General features: G+C 38.0%; 1 protein-coding gene across 1 annotated transcript in view; it reads left to right on the top strand.

Annotated features, from left to right (window-relative positions):
• The window catches only part of ADAMTSL3 (ADAMTS like 3), a 188220-nt gene that overhangs the window by 146215 nt on the left and 26393 nt on the right, over window positions 1-15612 (top strand). The window contains exons 17-21 of the mRNA XM_086757497.1: window positions 5206-5335; window positions 6438-6630; window positions 7300-7479; window positions 8261-8414; window positions 12744-13824. Coding sequence (XP_086613623.1) covers window positions 5206-5335; window positions 6438-6630; window positions 7300-7479; window positions 8261-8414; window positions 12744-13824 — 1738 coding nt within the window. The remainder of the gene's footprint in view (window positions 1-5205; window positions 5336-6437; window positions 6631-7299; window positions 7480-8260; window positions 8415-12743; window positions 13825-15612) is intronic.

Raw genomic sequence — 15612 nt, 5'->3', positions numbered from 1 at the left:
CAATGAACAGCTTCAGAAGTCCCTTCAGAAGCTAGGTAGCAGTGATTTTTTTCCTTCTATCAGTTCTGGTCTTCTTGCTGCCTTGGCAAGGGCTTTCAAACAGACCAAAAATTACCTGCCGATAAATAGTTTTAAGAGAACCAGACATGTCTTCTGTTTCCAACTTATTGCAATGTACTAACTAATGATCTCACTGTCTACTATTTTTCCATTGTGTAGTTCAAAGGAGGTGATCCATTTCTGCTAAGTTTTATGTTCAAATCTCATTTCAATTAGATGAACTCTTTTGTTACAAGAAATAAATGTTGTCTGAGTTTGGAATATCCCAGTGTAATGTAAATTATATTAGGTATTTTTCTCTAATACCTATGTATCTAGCAGTGGCTATTAAAATAAATTCCTGTAGATCTGTATCCTCAGAACTCCCTACCATGATTTCTTAACACTTGACTCTCTGAATGAGGGAAAACTCTGCAGGGTCTAAGTAGACTGGAAGCTTTATAACCACTGTTTGAGCAAGGACTGAATCTCTGTTTCAGTGCTTGCCACTTGCACCTTTTTTAAAAATCCTCAGACAGACTAGACTTTTAATTCTCCTCTGGTCCCTCTCCAAAGCAGACATAAAATGCAGATGGAAACATTGTTTTTGAGGTATTAGAATTATAGAGATAGAGATCTGCAAGGCATTATCAAACATCATCTTTACTTGCCAATTCATAATATTCAGCAGGTCCTAGAGCATCAGTAACAAAAGTCGTTGGTCATTTTGTGTGCTTTCTTTGCCAAATCTGTGTGGCTTGTCATGCAGTATATTGGGTACCATAAAACTTACAGCTTTTTAGGACTGCTGCGTTGTGTTATGCCAGTTACCACAATTAATACTGCTTTTGTCAGTCTTTCCACGAGTGCAAATAAAAGTAGTCCAGGCTAATTGAGGCAGATGTCACCTTTAACATCCATGGGAAATTCTGTAACCGTCCTGAAACCTAAAGATCTATTTTGTCTTTGGTTACTGAAGAAATCCCAAGCTGAAAATAAGCCAACTGTGCTCAGGGATCTCAGAATTTGCTCATTTTCCCAGAATGTTTTGAGGTTTTTTTTTTTTCAATCTGAAGAGCTTCGACCCTTATGCAAGAGCCCCCAACATAAGTTTAATTTTTGTAATATTGTCAGTGAGAAGTAATAGTTATTATCAGAATAAAGAGTATGTCTGAGGAGAAGAAATGTTTTTCTTTCAATCTGTAGTATTTATTTAGTGTTATAAATAATTTAACTATTCTACAATATTTTAAAGGGATGTTTTCCGTTTAAAAAAATAACTGAACATTTTCTGGGTGTCTATTTAAAAATACCTTTAATTACAAGGGGCAGATTTTGGTATTTCACTGTGATTATTGTTATTTATTTTCCATATGCTTCAAAAATTATGATTCCGGCCCCCCAAAGTCATTGTATTGGCTTAAAAAATAATGAGATTAAACAATAAATACATATGTGCTTCCTGTTTTTTCCTCTATAGTCTGTGGCTTTGGAAGCTTTAGGGTGCAGTCAAGTTGTGTTTTCAGGCTTTTGTCCTGACCATAATGGCTAGAAGTTTACTATTTTATTTATAAGAAACCTGAGATTCTTAGAAAATCAATGGATTCCAGCCAAATTTAAGGGCTCTTAAGAAAAACAATGGCTGTTCTGAGACTTGCATATGTTCTTGAGAGCATTTGCAATAGTGTTGTAGGCTATTTGATAACTGGTTCCTCCTAGTATTAGTTACTAGTTTCATTAACTGCAGACTCTAACTTTTTACTTGTTTACAGAACAACTATAAATAACAGTGCCAGTTTGGGTTGATTTACAGAGAGGCTCAAGCATATGTAGGACTTGATATTTCTTCTGAGTTACTTTCAGCTGATAGCACATGTTTTTGAGCAGTCACTAAACTATGTGATGGAAATAAATTCTTACCCTTTCTCTTCCAGGTATAGAGAATAGACCCACCCTCTTACCATTTGCACAGCAACTTTCCATTCCCATTTTCTTTGTACTCTGAAAAAGGCAGGAAAAAAAAAAAGTCTGGGCTTTTTTAAAGCATTCTGATCTTTTAACACAGCTTCATGCACCGTGTATTTCACCGTACAGAAAAGCTTGTAAAGGAATGTAAATGTATGTGGTTTGAATGCTGGGTTAAAATAGAAAATATTCTATTTCACTGAATCGTAGGATAATTACTACAATAGTGCATCAGATCACTGTAAAAATACTTAATGCTCCCTGCTGCATACATAATGTTTTAGTTAAATTATCTAGTATGTTTATATTATAAGCCAAGAAAGTCATACATATAAAACTTTGCTTGTTTGAATAATAGATTTTTCCATTTTTCAATCGACATAGAATAAGAAAATTATCAGTGACTGAAGTTCCCAACTAATGTGAAGTTATAGTTTGGAGTGAGAAATTTCATTAATTATCAAGACATTTTGACAGTTAAGTTCAAGCAATTGCTACAGCAATTAACTGTAGTTATTTATTGAGCCCTTCAACTGAGAACCAAGGACCAGGAAGAGGGTGCACAGTATGTTTTTAGCAACTCTTTAATATGTAGTTTGTACTTAGGGCATCAAAACAGGGTGCCAATTTTCTTTCAATGAGGCCCCTATGGGGTGGAATTGCTCCTGCAGTTTGTGCCCTGTAGTTGAGTCAAATGAAAGATACACCGCGTATCAACATTTTCTGCTGGTAAGGCAATTAAAGCTACGCAGGTCAGGCTGCGAGGCAGAGGGGGTTTAATGAACTCCAGGTGGCAAGCTGCAGTCAAAAACCGTCACCTGGTATGACGTGCCTTTTGTTCATTTGGCTGGCCAATTTAGTGTTTGTAACACCGAGATAAAAAGTTCCCATGGGATTATTGCTGACTTAGATGGCCTGAAAGGAATCTCATTTCATTCCCCTCCTTTGTGTGAGATGTTAAGAAGATATTGCTTATTGCAACCTGTTCCAGGGCAGCATCACCTCCGAGTGTGGTTTTCCCACAGGAACACAGTGAGGTCAGTGTAACTGAAGGCTGGTAGCATAGGGTAGGTTTAGACCTAAAATAGAGATTATATGGATCCTTGGTATGTGCCTGATTGCTTCTCTGATAATGTCATTCTGTTTCTGCCAGAACACAATTTCTAAATCTTTATTTTTCTCCTGTAGACAGTCAAATGTGCATTTCCTACGTAAGGAGTCAGGGAAGCTGCTCCTTTTAAACACATGGGTATCAACTGGACAGAAAACATTTGATTCCTTTGGTTGTCAGGCTGGCATAAAATAATAGAGTTCTAGAAACTATGTTTATTTACTGGTTTGTCTCTTTTTTTGGGGCATTTTAACGTCTCCATTATAGTGATGGTATTCACTGTTAAAGGTTTCTTCTCAGCTCTACTTGTAAAATATGTTTTACTCAATGCATGTGTTCTATGTTAATGTAATTATCAGTACTTTGATATAAGAGAACTGAATAGGTTGTCAATCATATCTAAGGTCAGGTCTTCTGTTCTATAAAAATTAATTACTTTCTTGATGTAGTCAAAACATTTATATAACAAGGTTTTTTTTCTGAACTGAAAACGAGTCCCAGAGGGGATCTAGAGGTGTACCAGAGAGCCTGAAAGAAATTGGGATCTACATTATTGTGAAAATTGCTGCTGGTCTGCTCCTGCTGAAGTGCCTGAAATAGTTGGACTGGTCCAAGTGTCGCAAAGAGGCATTGTGGCCTTGGCTGACCGGCACGCTGGACCATGGCGGAATTGTTTATAAATGGAATGAACAGCTTTGGTTTATGAAAAGAATGACAGTGCTCATGCATGTGTTGTAAAAGAGAAATAGGGACCATTGGCATCGAAATGAAACTTTCAGTGTAGGATATTTTACTGAGCCCACTGAAATGAGAATGACGAATGATCAACAGTGCCAAGGAACCAGTTATCACGCACAGTTGACACAGAAGCAGGAACAGTTGTAATAGCCTCTAGGTAACAATAGTGGTGATGTTTTGAAGTAATGTCATAGGTGATACCATGAAGTGGTTAGAGGAAGTTTCTAGTTAAACATGCAGCTCTTTGAAATCTTAGAACTTGGTCATAAGAAAAGAAATATAACCTGCTGCTGAAGGTAAGCTCATATTCTTACAAAATGACTGGAGATAAGTGAACAATAGGAAGGAAATGGATGTAAATTCTTCAAACTGTGACAGTTCAAAAGCTATTTTTACCTGGAAGCAACAAAATAGGTATTTTATTATTTAAGTGCTTTTTTGTTCTACTGGACTGTGATCATTAGCGTTGCTTATATAGAACATCCCAGATACGCAAGCTCCCCTGAGTACATTACAAACCATTTTGTCTTTCACGTGCATGAGAGTGAGTTTTGAAATTGAGCAAGACTTTCATACTAAAAATATGATATATAAAATTGGATAATTACATAGGTTTAAAATAAATGTAGTTCATAAGATGTGTATTTGCTAAGCTGACTTTTTCTAAAGCAAACTTATATTATGTTTCATTTTGGCTTATAGAAATTTAAGTATCAGTAATCTTTCATGCTTCAGTAACAAGATCCAGGTAGCAAGAGCTGCAGATCAGAAGGTGCCAAGAATGGTCACGAGAGAGGAAAGCTGTAGGCTGGGTCAGATTTTCTGCCTTCAGCTAAACTACTGCACCTCTTAGCCCCTATGAGAAAGGTTATGTTTGGTCAGCCTTTCTCCTGACTATAGTTTTGCAAGTTTTCTGTATTTTTTAAATAACATTTCTTTTGCAGATCTTTAGCTCCTTGAAGTCAAGGTAAGTGAGAAGAAATCACTTTTACCCTGATTATCTACTGGCAATGAAGCCAGTAGTTGCTTGGGACCATTATAGAACTGAGGACATGCAGCATCTGATGGTAGACAGACAGAGAAGCCTGTTTTCTGTTGGTTTTCAGAGACATAGAACGTCAAATCAAGCCTTTCAAATATTGCAGAAGTAAAGTGCTAGATGTAATTCACAAATATCTTTTAAGCATTAAATATATAAACTACTTCTATGCTCCTTTTGACTTGAGATGTAGCTTTTAAGCCTTCTATCTAATTCAGTGTTTGGAGCTTTTTTACTGAGTATTATTCAAAAGCAGGCTTTACAGAAATCTATTTCATCTTCAGTGTTTAATGAGTTTTCCTTTTTGATTCAGGAACACAAGAAGCCATTGCGATGTGTCTGCATGTAGAGACAAAACAAGCCGTCAATGAAACCCAGTGTGACAATTCCAAGAGACCACCACTGATGACTCGCACTTGCAATACGAAGCTGTGCCCTCCGAGGTACACTGTAATAATGAAATCATATTATGGCAAAGAAATGGTTAATATGGCTTAAATAAACCTTGGCTTTCTCAGAAAGAGTTCAGATTGCAGGGCTGTGGTCTTGCTTTGGGATGAAATTTCACTACTTCTGTCTTTAACAAGGTTTTGGGGTTGTTTTTTTTTTTTTTTTTTTTGGTCTTGTTCACTCCTTTTCCAGTCTTCACATCTCACTAATAAAATAGGGAACATTTTCTGAAATAAATCTCTTCTGTATAGATGTTTGCCAGAGTTGGAAAATCAGCCTTAACTCTTCTGGTGGTACATGGAAAATTTTGAGTCAATTTCACAAAAAAAAAAAAACCCAGAGCATATTTACTTTCTGTCCTACTAAATGAAAAAAAAAAAAAGTGAAATTATGATTTAAAGTTATTTTAATTTCATGATTCTTTAGTAGCCCCACATAGTTCTTATGGCTTCTAATGTTTATTTGGGATCCTGGAAAAAGAACCAACTCAGTCCAAACCCAAGAAAGCCTCGCTGATTTGGTCACTTGAAAGGGCCATATGTGACATCTTGACATGTGCTGCCTTACTTACCCGCTTTTGATCTCTGACATCCCTGATCCTTTGCATATTGTTTCTGTGTGTTTGCAGAAAACTCTTTTTGCAAAATGTAGGGAAGAAGTTAACAGGAACAGGATGTTTTATAGAAAACATAAACACATTTAAAGAAAGTTTTGTAAATGTAAGAAAGGTGTGTTTACATATTTACATTTATAAATGTAAACGTCAGCAGGTTGCCCACAGGCTGGTTTTTTTTTGTGGGTTTTTTTTTTTTTTATGGGGAGCATTCTGAAAGTAAATGCTGGGGTTGAATTTGGCTGGAAATGACTCTTTATTACTTTTATTGTTAATAACTTCCGCATTTCCTTGTTACCTGTGAGTTTGTAAATCTAGTTTATAAATTTGCATTACAGCCAAACCAAAGGGATGTTTTAGCTGTGTATCAGTAAGTATGCCTTGAATTAGTTCTTTCTAGGGTCTGCCTGGGTATGATTGCTCCTTTCCCAGTCTGAAGCGAGTTGCTAAAATGTGAGCTTTTGGCTGTGTTGTTGGAACAGGTGGCAAAGTGGCCCATGGAGACGCTGCTCGGCCACGTGTGGGGTTGGGATACAGACAAGGGACGTGTACTGCCAGCAGCCGGGAGGAGCTGCTGTTGCTGCTGAAGACTGCAAGGACAAAAAGCCTCATTCTTTACAAGCTTGTAACCAGATTGATTGTCCTCCTGTTTGGCATGTTGAGGAATGGCAACAGGTATGACTGGGTCACAGAAATAGCTGAAATGTGATCCTCTGGCTAGGTACTTGAAATTCTCTAGCTGGCGTAACGTGGAAGGTAGCTCCTAAACTTTGGTATGTAAGCATTTCAACTGATTTCATTAGAACAAACTAATCCAGGGTCAAAAATACAAACTTTGACTACAGTGCCAATAGGTAGTCACAGAATGAGGTGGAAAGTCCTTTTTAAGATTTCTGAAAGCTGGGTACCAGTTACTCCAGACATCACCTCTCTCACTACACTCTGCAAACACAGTAACCTGCTTTTGGAGACATTGCTTCATTTTTTTTTTTATCTCAAGGATAAAGTTTCCTAAATTCCCACCAGAGATATCAATTAATGTGGGATATAGGCAGATCTGTGTGTAAGATGTGTATTTTTCTTTAAGATTTCTAGTACTTAATTGCATTCAGGTGGTGTGACTTTTTAACTTAGTAGTTAGGTTCTCATGATCTCTAATGTATTAGCTGAACACTTTAACAGAACACTTACTACATGCTGCTTGCTTTTAAATTTAAAGGAGATGTAATTTCCCAACAAAGCATAATGAGGGGGTGGAGCTTATAGTGCTTGTGTAAAGTAAGTGTGATGGGGGAATGCAGATGTCCATGCAGGTGTAGACGTGATGTTCTCTTCTTCTCCTAGTGTTCACGTACTTGTGGAGGAGGGACTCAGGCCCGCAAAGTGTACTGTAAGCAGCTGTTGACAGATGGAAGTTTCCTGAAACACTCTGATGACACCTGCCAGGAACCTAAATTGCCAACTAGTAAACCATGTGCAAAAGTTGATTGTCCTCCTCAGCTAGTCGTAGGAGAGTGGTCCAAGGTAAGGAGCCCTCAACAAGAGTGAACCAAAGCCTTCAGTCGCAACATGACCTCTAAAGATTTCTGCTTGGGTGTTTGGAGCAATAAGTTCAGGGAGCAGCTGAAGGTTTCGCAAGACATGTACCTGGACTAAACTGTGCATACAGTTGCAGTGCATCCCTGCCTACAATCAGTCTGACCACATTCCCGTTCCTGAGCTGTGTTTCAGTTGCTGAAGGACAGGCTGTAACACATTGCATGCATTCTACCAGACATGTTTAGCTATCAATTATTTTACAGTACATCTTCCAAAAAGCAAATCCTTGCATTATTCTGGAATATGTCCTCCTTTTTTTCCCATTGAGTGCAGGCTTGCTACCTTCTCTGTTAAAAAAAAAAAAAAAAAAGTGTAGAAAAGTTAATTTAGAAGCTGCAATTAAAGCTGTTCATGGAATACAAAGTAGGAGGGAGGGTTCAGTGACTTGACACAGACATGCTGAATTGTTTCTCTTTGATACTAGATCTCGTTGCTCTCTTCTGCCCATGGTTGGACATAAAGAAATACTGTCCTCTTATTTCAGTTGTGGCTGAGTTGCTTTCTGGAACAGATTATCTATCTTATATTCTTATTGCCTGGAAAAGTGGAGAGAGTTTGATGTCTGAATAACACAAAGATTCATACGAACCAGAGCTGCTCTCTCAGAAGGAAAAAAAACAAAAAACAAAAAATACAAACTGGTTTAAAATTAGCATGTGTGGTGTGGGACACCAAGTTTAGTTTGACTGCATCCTTCCTTTCACAGTGCTCAGTAAGCTGCGGTGTTGGAATCCAGAGAAGGAAACTTGCCTGCCAAAACCTAACAGCAAAGGGCCAATATGTCACATTAAACGGATCAATGTGTAGTGGTCTGTCTCCTTCACTGCTTGTAAGGTCTTGTCAGATGAATGCCTGCAACAGTAAGTATGTTACTTTATGTCATTTCTTGCTGATTTGAAATGATTTATTTATAAAGAAAAATCTGTATACAGGGTAACTCACTCATCTCCCTGTACTTTCACAACATTACTAATCTGGCATAAACTAAGTGTCATAATTACTAGACCAGTAATAACAGGATTGTTTTTAAATTTTTTTTTTCCTGCCAGTTAGAAATAAAGATTATGATCTCAAGAAGTAGTTTTTGAATAGACTTTGGTGGAACGTACTTCTCATCTTCACACTTACCTACACTTGATCTGATTTTTCCTTTATCCTTTACACTATCCCAAAATTCCATAAATTAAGTATGAACTACAAAGGACATTAGGAAAGATAAGAACCTAATTCTGGCTTGTCTTTTCCCTGTATGTTTGTATTACACTGGACATTTTGCTTAGTGTGGTGGAATTCAAAACCTGAAACTCTGTGCCAGTGACAACTTTAGGTATAATTTCTATCTTTCCTTGTAGAAATGAGAATCCCAGTCTCATGAGCTTTGCAGGATGTGATGACAGTACAGAGATTCTTAAAAAAAATCCAGTATTCTATTACTGTCTATATAAAAATCTTTTCAGAAAGATTGTCTACAGGAATTGTAAATTTGGGCACAATTGGGTTATGATACTGATGGTTGCTGCACTAATTGCATGTGTGTAACACCGACAGGAATACCGTACTGATACAGAGTATGTTCAGTTACATACAGTCATTTAGAGCAGGCAGTTCTATGTGCAGGTTCCTTATGTCTGAGCCTGTGCTCTCCTTCCTCTACAAATGAGAGTATTAATTTGTAGGTTTGGGGAGCAGGGCACTGAAAAGAAAGGAAAAAGGAAAGTTTTTGGTTTCGAGGTGGCAGAAAACCAAAAGCTTTCATGAATGGCCTGGTTTTCGTCACATATCATAGAGACAGTCATGTTTTGACCCAATTTGTAGTGCTGTCAAGAAATAGCTACTTTATGCATTTTGAAGCTTTGCTTTAAAAATTATTCACAAAACAAAATGAGAAATAGAATAATTACTGATTCATACATAATATGAAACTTCTTTTCCTGGCCTGCATTTCAGATTAACATGCCAAAATCCTGAGGTTCAAAATTCCACTTAAATAAAGCCCTGTGGACTTTCAGGAATGTCCTTGGCATAAGGTTTAATAAAATATTTTGAGCTGCATATCTATCTGAATTTAATTAATTGTGGATAGTTGAATGGCAGTGTAGCTGGTTTGCAAATTGCTTAGCACAGACTGATGTTAAAGTGCCATTGTCAGCTTCCACCACAGTGCCAAGAAAGCAGGACAGCGGACTGCAGAGGGAATGAGATTGTCCTGGATGGGTGCAGATCAAAGTCATGAAAGAGAATCACTGTCCTCTACCTTCATCTCCACAACCGTTGGAACAAGAGAGCCCTTGCAGCTTGGGTCCTGCCTGGCAGTTCCCCAGCTGTGCAACAGGAGGGCAGGGCAAGGCGAGATGTGTCCGTACCCATAGTTCCAGTTTGAGTTTTGCAGAAGGACCCAGGGCCAGCGGCAGCAGCAGACTTTGGATGCACAGGATTCAGGCAGCCTTGAAGAAGGAGTGAATAGAAGACAGGAAGGTAGCATGGCCCTAGAACAGGCAAATGGCTCACTCCAAAGAGTGAGGCAGACTCAGTGAAGAGCAGTCTGGTGCACGGCAGGTGTACCCTTGGGGGTTCTTGCCTTTGGGAGCAGTGTTTCTGAATGTGCCTCCTCAAGATTATCATTCTGTGGCTCAGATGAGCTCCATCTTTTTTATGTCTCATTACAGTGCTGAGCCTTTTTAGACTTAATCTTTTACCCTGGGACTAGTAATAGTAACTGTTTTCTATTTAATAAGCCCTGTTAAGTCCAAAACCTTCCTGACTGTGGTCTCTGAGAAATAGGAAATAACACCAGCCTAGCCCTGAGGTCACCAGGACCTGACGCCGAGCTAGAGCTGTAGAGGACTGTTAGAGGTCATAGATGCAGATGGATTTGTACCAGGTGGTAATATCCAATGGCTCCAGTATGATCTAATCCTTAAGCAAGATTTACCTTGTAGGACAAAAACCTCTCCCAAACAGTCTGTTACCTCAGCAGCTGCAAGATTGGATGATACCGAGGATCTAGAAAGTGCATACTTACGTGGCCTCATATATTTATATGACCTTATATATTTATATGGCCTGCCATCCACAACGCTGAACTTTGTTTCCCTCCTAGCCTTGCTCACCAGTCACCAGTAAAAATATACACACCCTTTAGTGTTGAACTGCTAATGAGAGTTAGTGGTCTTTATTTTTTATAAAAAAAAAGAAATGGATGAGACTTGTTAACATATTTATAAGTATGCACTGGGTTTAATTCCATGTTGGAATAACTAGTGTAAACAGAGCACAGCCTGAAGTATTTTAATTTGTGTGTTTAAAGTTACACTTACTGTGTCTGTAAGTTGGATTTTGGAAATGGAAGATTTAATACTGGAATACTTCCCTAAAAATAAATATTTGGGGCCCAGAAACATATTAAAAAAAGGACACTACTTTAATAATTTTAGTAAACTGAGTGCCTAAAGCAATTTATTTATTGTACCACGTGAAATGGTTGAGGGAACCATGTATCTGGATAACGAATACAGATTTAAAAGCTGTGTAATTATGGAACCATGATATCCCCACAGGTCCAAACTCATTACCCAAAACATTGAAAATAACCATTTTGTTTTATAAGAGTAAGAATGCACTCTAGGGTGTAGTTCATATAGTGTACACACTTATTGAATGCTTGAAGCATTTAGCTTTTCACCTATTTCTTCACAGCATATTTGAAGCATATGTATAAGAAGCACGTGGTTTTTCAAATATAATTTTTGTGCCATCAGTGTAGTTGTCATTTTATTTATGTACCTATCAAGTGGAATAGTAGTAATGACTTCAGATTCAGGCACGCCGAGAAGCATTTTGATTTGTGTGTCCATTTCCTGGTACATCAACTTATTCTGCAGGCTCTGAGTTTTTTCTCTGTCACATACCGAAAGGCTGGGTCACCAAACACAATTGGATTCCTTTCTAGCACCAACGCAGAGTGTTTCCCGACTCTTCCCAGCTGGCCAATTTTGTTCTGCATGGAAGGAGCTCAGGGGATGCGTGCCTGTGCTCCACACCTCCTACAGCACTTTGTTTCTCACTTACATAGTGTTTTCTTAGTAAGATTAGTTCCACTGATCAAAGCAGGGCACAGTAGTTGCCAGGGATGAGTCAACACAGTGGTATCCGAAGCATTGCAGTCATTCTCCGTTGTCTCCAGTGTGCCTAACCAGCCGCTGCTGGCAAAGCCTGCCTGTGCTGGTGTTCATTCAGGCAGCTCCCTAGAAACCTTTCAGCATCCAAGTGCCTGCAGCACAATGTAGGAGAAGCTTCGTAATAGCCAATGTCTCCATACCCAGTCTGCATGAAGCTTTACGCAGTTATGGTCTGCTTTTGTCAATTCTTCTGATTACTATATTCAGCCTCTCAAACTTTCAACTTATTTCTCTCTTTCCTCCTTCCCTCCTTGCTTTCTTGGCACAACACTGTGAGCAACTCATCTTTCAACCAAAAGAAATTACCCCAGCCAATGATTATGTGGTGGCTTTGCTTGTTGCATGTACCATGTCTTCACTGACTGTTTCGTTCACCTCCTGTGTTGCTATCAGTTGGGCTTGACTTAGGCAGACAACCAGCATGGGCAGCCAACAATTTAAAGAAAAGTCAAGGGGGGGCCCTTACTTCTTGGATAGATTTTGTTTTATTTAGGTCATTCTGCACTTGACAGTGCTCAAATGTGGGGAAAGTAATAATGTCTTCAAATTTTTTAATTCACTTTTTCTGTTCCCATCATGCCTAGCCTTTCTGAGGCAGCAATAGGAAATACATAGGAAATATAACGAAAATGAGATTATATCTAATATAAATTAATATATTATATAATAATATATTATATATATAATATATATGCATATATATAATATATAATATATGCACATGTTAATGTGCACCATCTATGTCCTTCATATAGGTACGTGTTGCCTCTATCTTTTTGTTGTTAGGAGGCTTGGGGAAGAAGCAATGGAATTCTTGGCTGGAGCAGGGGAATGTTACAGTTTCACGTTGTTCATATTTTTGCATTTTTGTGACTCAGATGAAAGCTCAGTATGTTGCAATCTGACTTGAACAAAGTCAGAAAAAGCTCCGTCAAGCATTCTGTGAAAAGCAGATTTTGTAAGCACGAGTGCCAATGATTAGATAATTTTCAACACTTTGTTTTCTTTCAGAGATTAAACCAAAGCTTCCAGAAAAGTATTCTGCTCATGGACCTCAGATTGTCAGTATTCACCGCGTTTATATTCAAACAAGACAAGAGAAACGCATTAATTTTACTGTAGGAAGCCGAGCCTACTTACTTCCAAAAACATCTGTTGTAATTAAGTGCCCCGTAAGAAGGTTCCAGAAATCACTTATCCGGTGGGAGAAAGATGGACAACACTTACAAAACTCTAAAAGGCTTGGCATCACTAAGTCAGGCTCGCTGAAAATACATAGTCTTGAAGCTACTGATATTGGTGTGTACCGGTGTATTGCAGGCTCTGTGCATGAAACATTTGTACTCAAGCTCATTGGTACTGACAACAGATTGATAGAACCACCAAATCTTAGAAAACATGCCAGTGAGACGAGTAACACAGATCACAATGAAGCCAACAGCTTTGGGGCCAAATGGCATAAAATGAGTAAAATGTGGCAAATGTGGAGTAAGAAAAATGAGCTCTATCTGGGTGACAGGCAAGTCAATGATCAGCCATTTCTGCGAAATCTTGAAACCTTTGGAAGTAATTCAGCAGAAGACTTCAGCTCTCGTGAATTCAAGAATAAACGACTGGAGGCAGCAGTTCTCCAAGGCGCCTACAGCATGGACACTGTGCAGTTTGAGGAACTGATAAGAAACATGAGTCAGCTCATTGAAGCTGGAGAAGTCAATGATGACTTGGCATCCCAGGTCATTTATCAATTAGTTGCTGAATTATCTAGGCCTCCCCAACCAACTACTGAAAAATGGAAGGGGGCCCAGAATGAGAAACTTGCCTCAAAGCTCACAGGCAAATCACCGAATGAATCTAAACGTTTCAGTGCAAAAACTGTGGATAAGTTGATGTTTGACCAGAAGGTTCCAGTTATTATGAGGCAGAAGGAAATTCCTCAAGTTTCCTTCAACAAAACAGTGACTGTACGAATTGGAAATACAGTTTTTCTGACCAAGAATACTCATGCTGTCAATCTACTGTGTGAAACAGCTGGTATTAGTAAAGTCAAATATACTTGGACAAAAGATGGTGAGACATTAAAAGCCTCTGAGAAGTAAGTAAATGTCTTCTCTTTTATTTTTTAATGACTATTATGTCACTATCAACTGTAAAAATCCACCCTGCTGTGCAATATTAAAATAGACTGTTGTAAAAATTAGATAAGCATGAAGAATGTGCCTTCCATCTTTTTAAGTAATTTTAAGTAATTTACTTTTTTTTCTTTCAAGTTTCTGTCACGTTGTTTGGCTTGACTAACATCTAAGTGTATGTCCATTTCCACAGTCTTATGTGGGAGGATTAACTTTTTTTACTGAGTGAACTGTTTTGGATGTCCTAACTGTGGTTTTTGTTTTTTTTTTTTATCTGACTTAATCATTTCAGCTGCATCAGAAAATGAACAGTATTACACTCAGATTAAGAAGTCTATTGGGTTCGTGCATATACCAAATGTGTGAGAACACATTAAAAACTTCTGCCATGGTACAGATGAAAAGAAGTCTTAGTTCTCACTCATTTTAAGGAGGGAGAATATCACTGCTACCCTCACCATCCTTCAAAAAAGTAAATCTTTAGGTATAGCTGTAGCTGAATAACTTCAATTTAAAAAGAAAGAATAAGCTTTTATATATTTTTTTCCCAATACTTTAGACTTTACAAATATTTCTGTTGAGGGCAGTGGAATATAAAATAATAAAATACCTGTATTGCCATGACATTTTGAGAACTATACCTGAAGAACAAGTACAGCAAGTGTGTGTTATTCAGATGTTTGCTCAGGACTGAGCAAATACTTTTACTTCTTTGCTGATAAATTAGAAACTCACCTGATAATATTAACATTAACTTCATGTGTGAGCCTCTTAGAATTATAGTTACCTCTTGACTAATGAAAGAAACGATTCTGAAATGATAAGGTCGCTTTTGGATATTTCTTAACATACTTAACTGATTAACTGCACTGCCAAGAAAAATATACTTCTGCAGGGCTATCAATTAAAACAAAGACACCCGAACTAAGCCATTTTTTTTAAGTGCAAATGTTTTTGGAACCATGTAGCTCCCACCGGTTATGTTTATTTTGTGAAATACGCATAATTTCCCATTAATTTGTTGCAAGTGATACTTTCAAATTTTGGACATGATGGTGTTTTGTTTATTCATGACTATCTGTTTGATTCCTAATGTCAACTTTCATAAATTGCCTTCATTTTAGCCCAGACTGATACTCTTGCACTTAAGGAATACATTGGCAAACTAGGTTTCTTTCCTGTTTTTTTCACAGTAAGGTTTCTTACACACAATCCATATATATGAGTGTGTACGTAAAAGCCAGTGATGCTAAAAATACTACATCTGGAAAAGAATGTGAGGGGATAAATGGCCTGTTTGTCTGTTGGATTTGTAAAAGAAGGCCATACTTGAGCCATGCATGAGAGGGCTTGTTGAGACACAAGTATTTTGAATATGTTTTTGTATATCTCTTACTTTTGTAAGTGTGGGAGAATGACGGAGCTACAGTTCTTTTGAACTTGAGTGTATGGCATAACTGCTGTAACTTACTGCTGGGAAAGGTAACGGGGAGAAAGTCCAGGCTGCTCTTTTCAGCCTCTTTCCCAGCCAGTGATGTTCTCTCATTTGTTGCTCCTCAGATGGTAGGCAAGGAATTCAAGACACTTGTGGGTTTTGAGTGGAAGACTTTAGCTTTAATTAGTATACTATTTTTTAAAAAACCAACAAAACAAACAAAACCTCCAAACCACTACAGTACTTTAAGAGTCAGATTAGACCATACATTTCAAATTCCCCAGTCCTGCTGAAAACCAAGCTTGCTCTGGAGAGA

The sequence above is a fragment of the Chlamydotis macqueenii genome, chromosome 12, assembly GCF_036417535.1.
Source record: "Chlamydotis macqueenii isolate bChlMac1 chromosome 12, bChlMac1.mat, whole genome shotgun sequence".
Classification (NCBI taxonomy): domain Eukaryota; kingdom Metazoa; phylum Chordata; class Aves; order Otidiformes; family Otididae; genus Chlamydotis; species Chlamydotis macqueenii.
The sequence above is the reverse complement of the archived record's forward strand: the minus strand, read 5'-3'. Positions and strand labels throughout refer to the sequence as shown.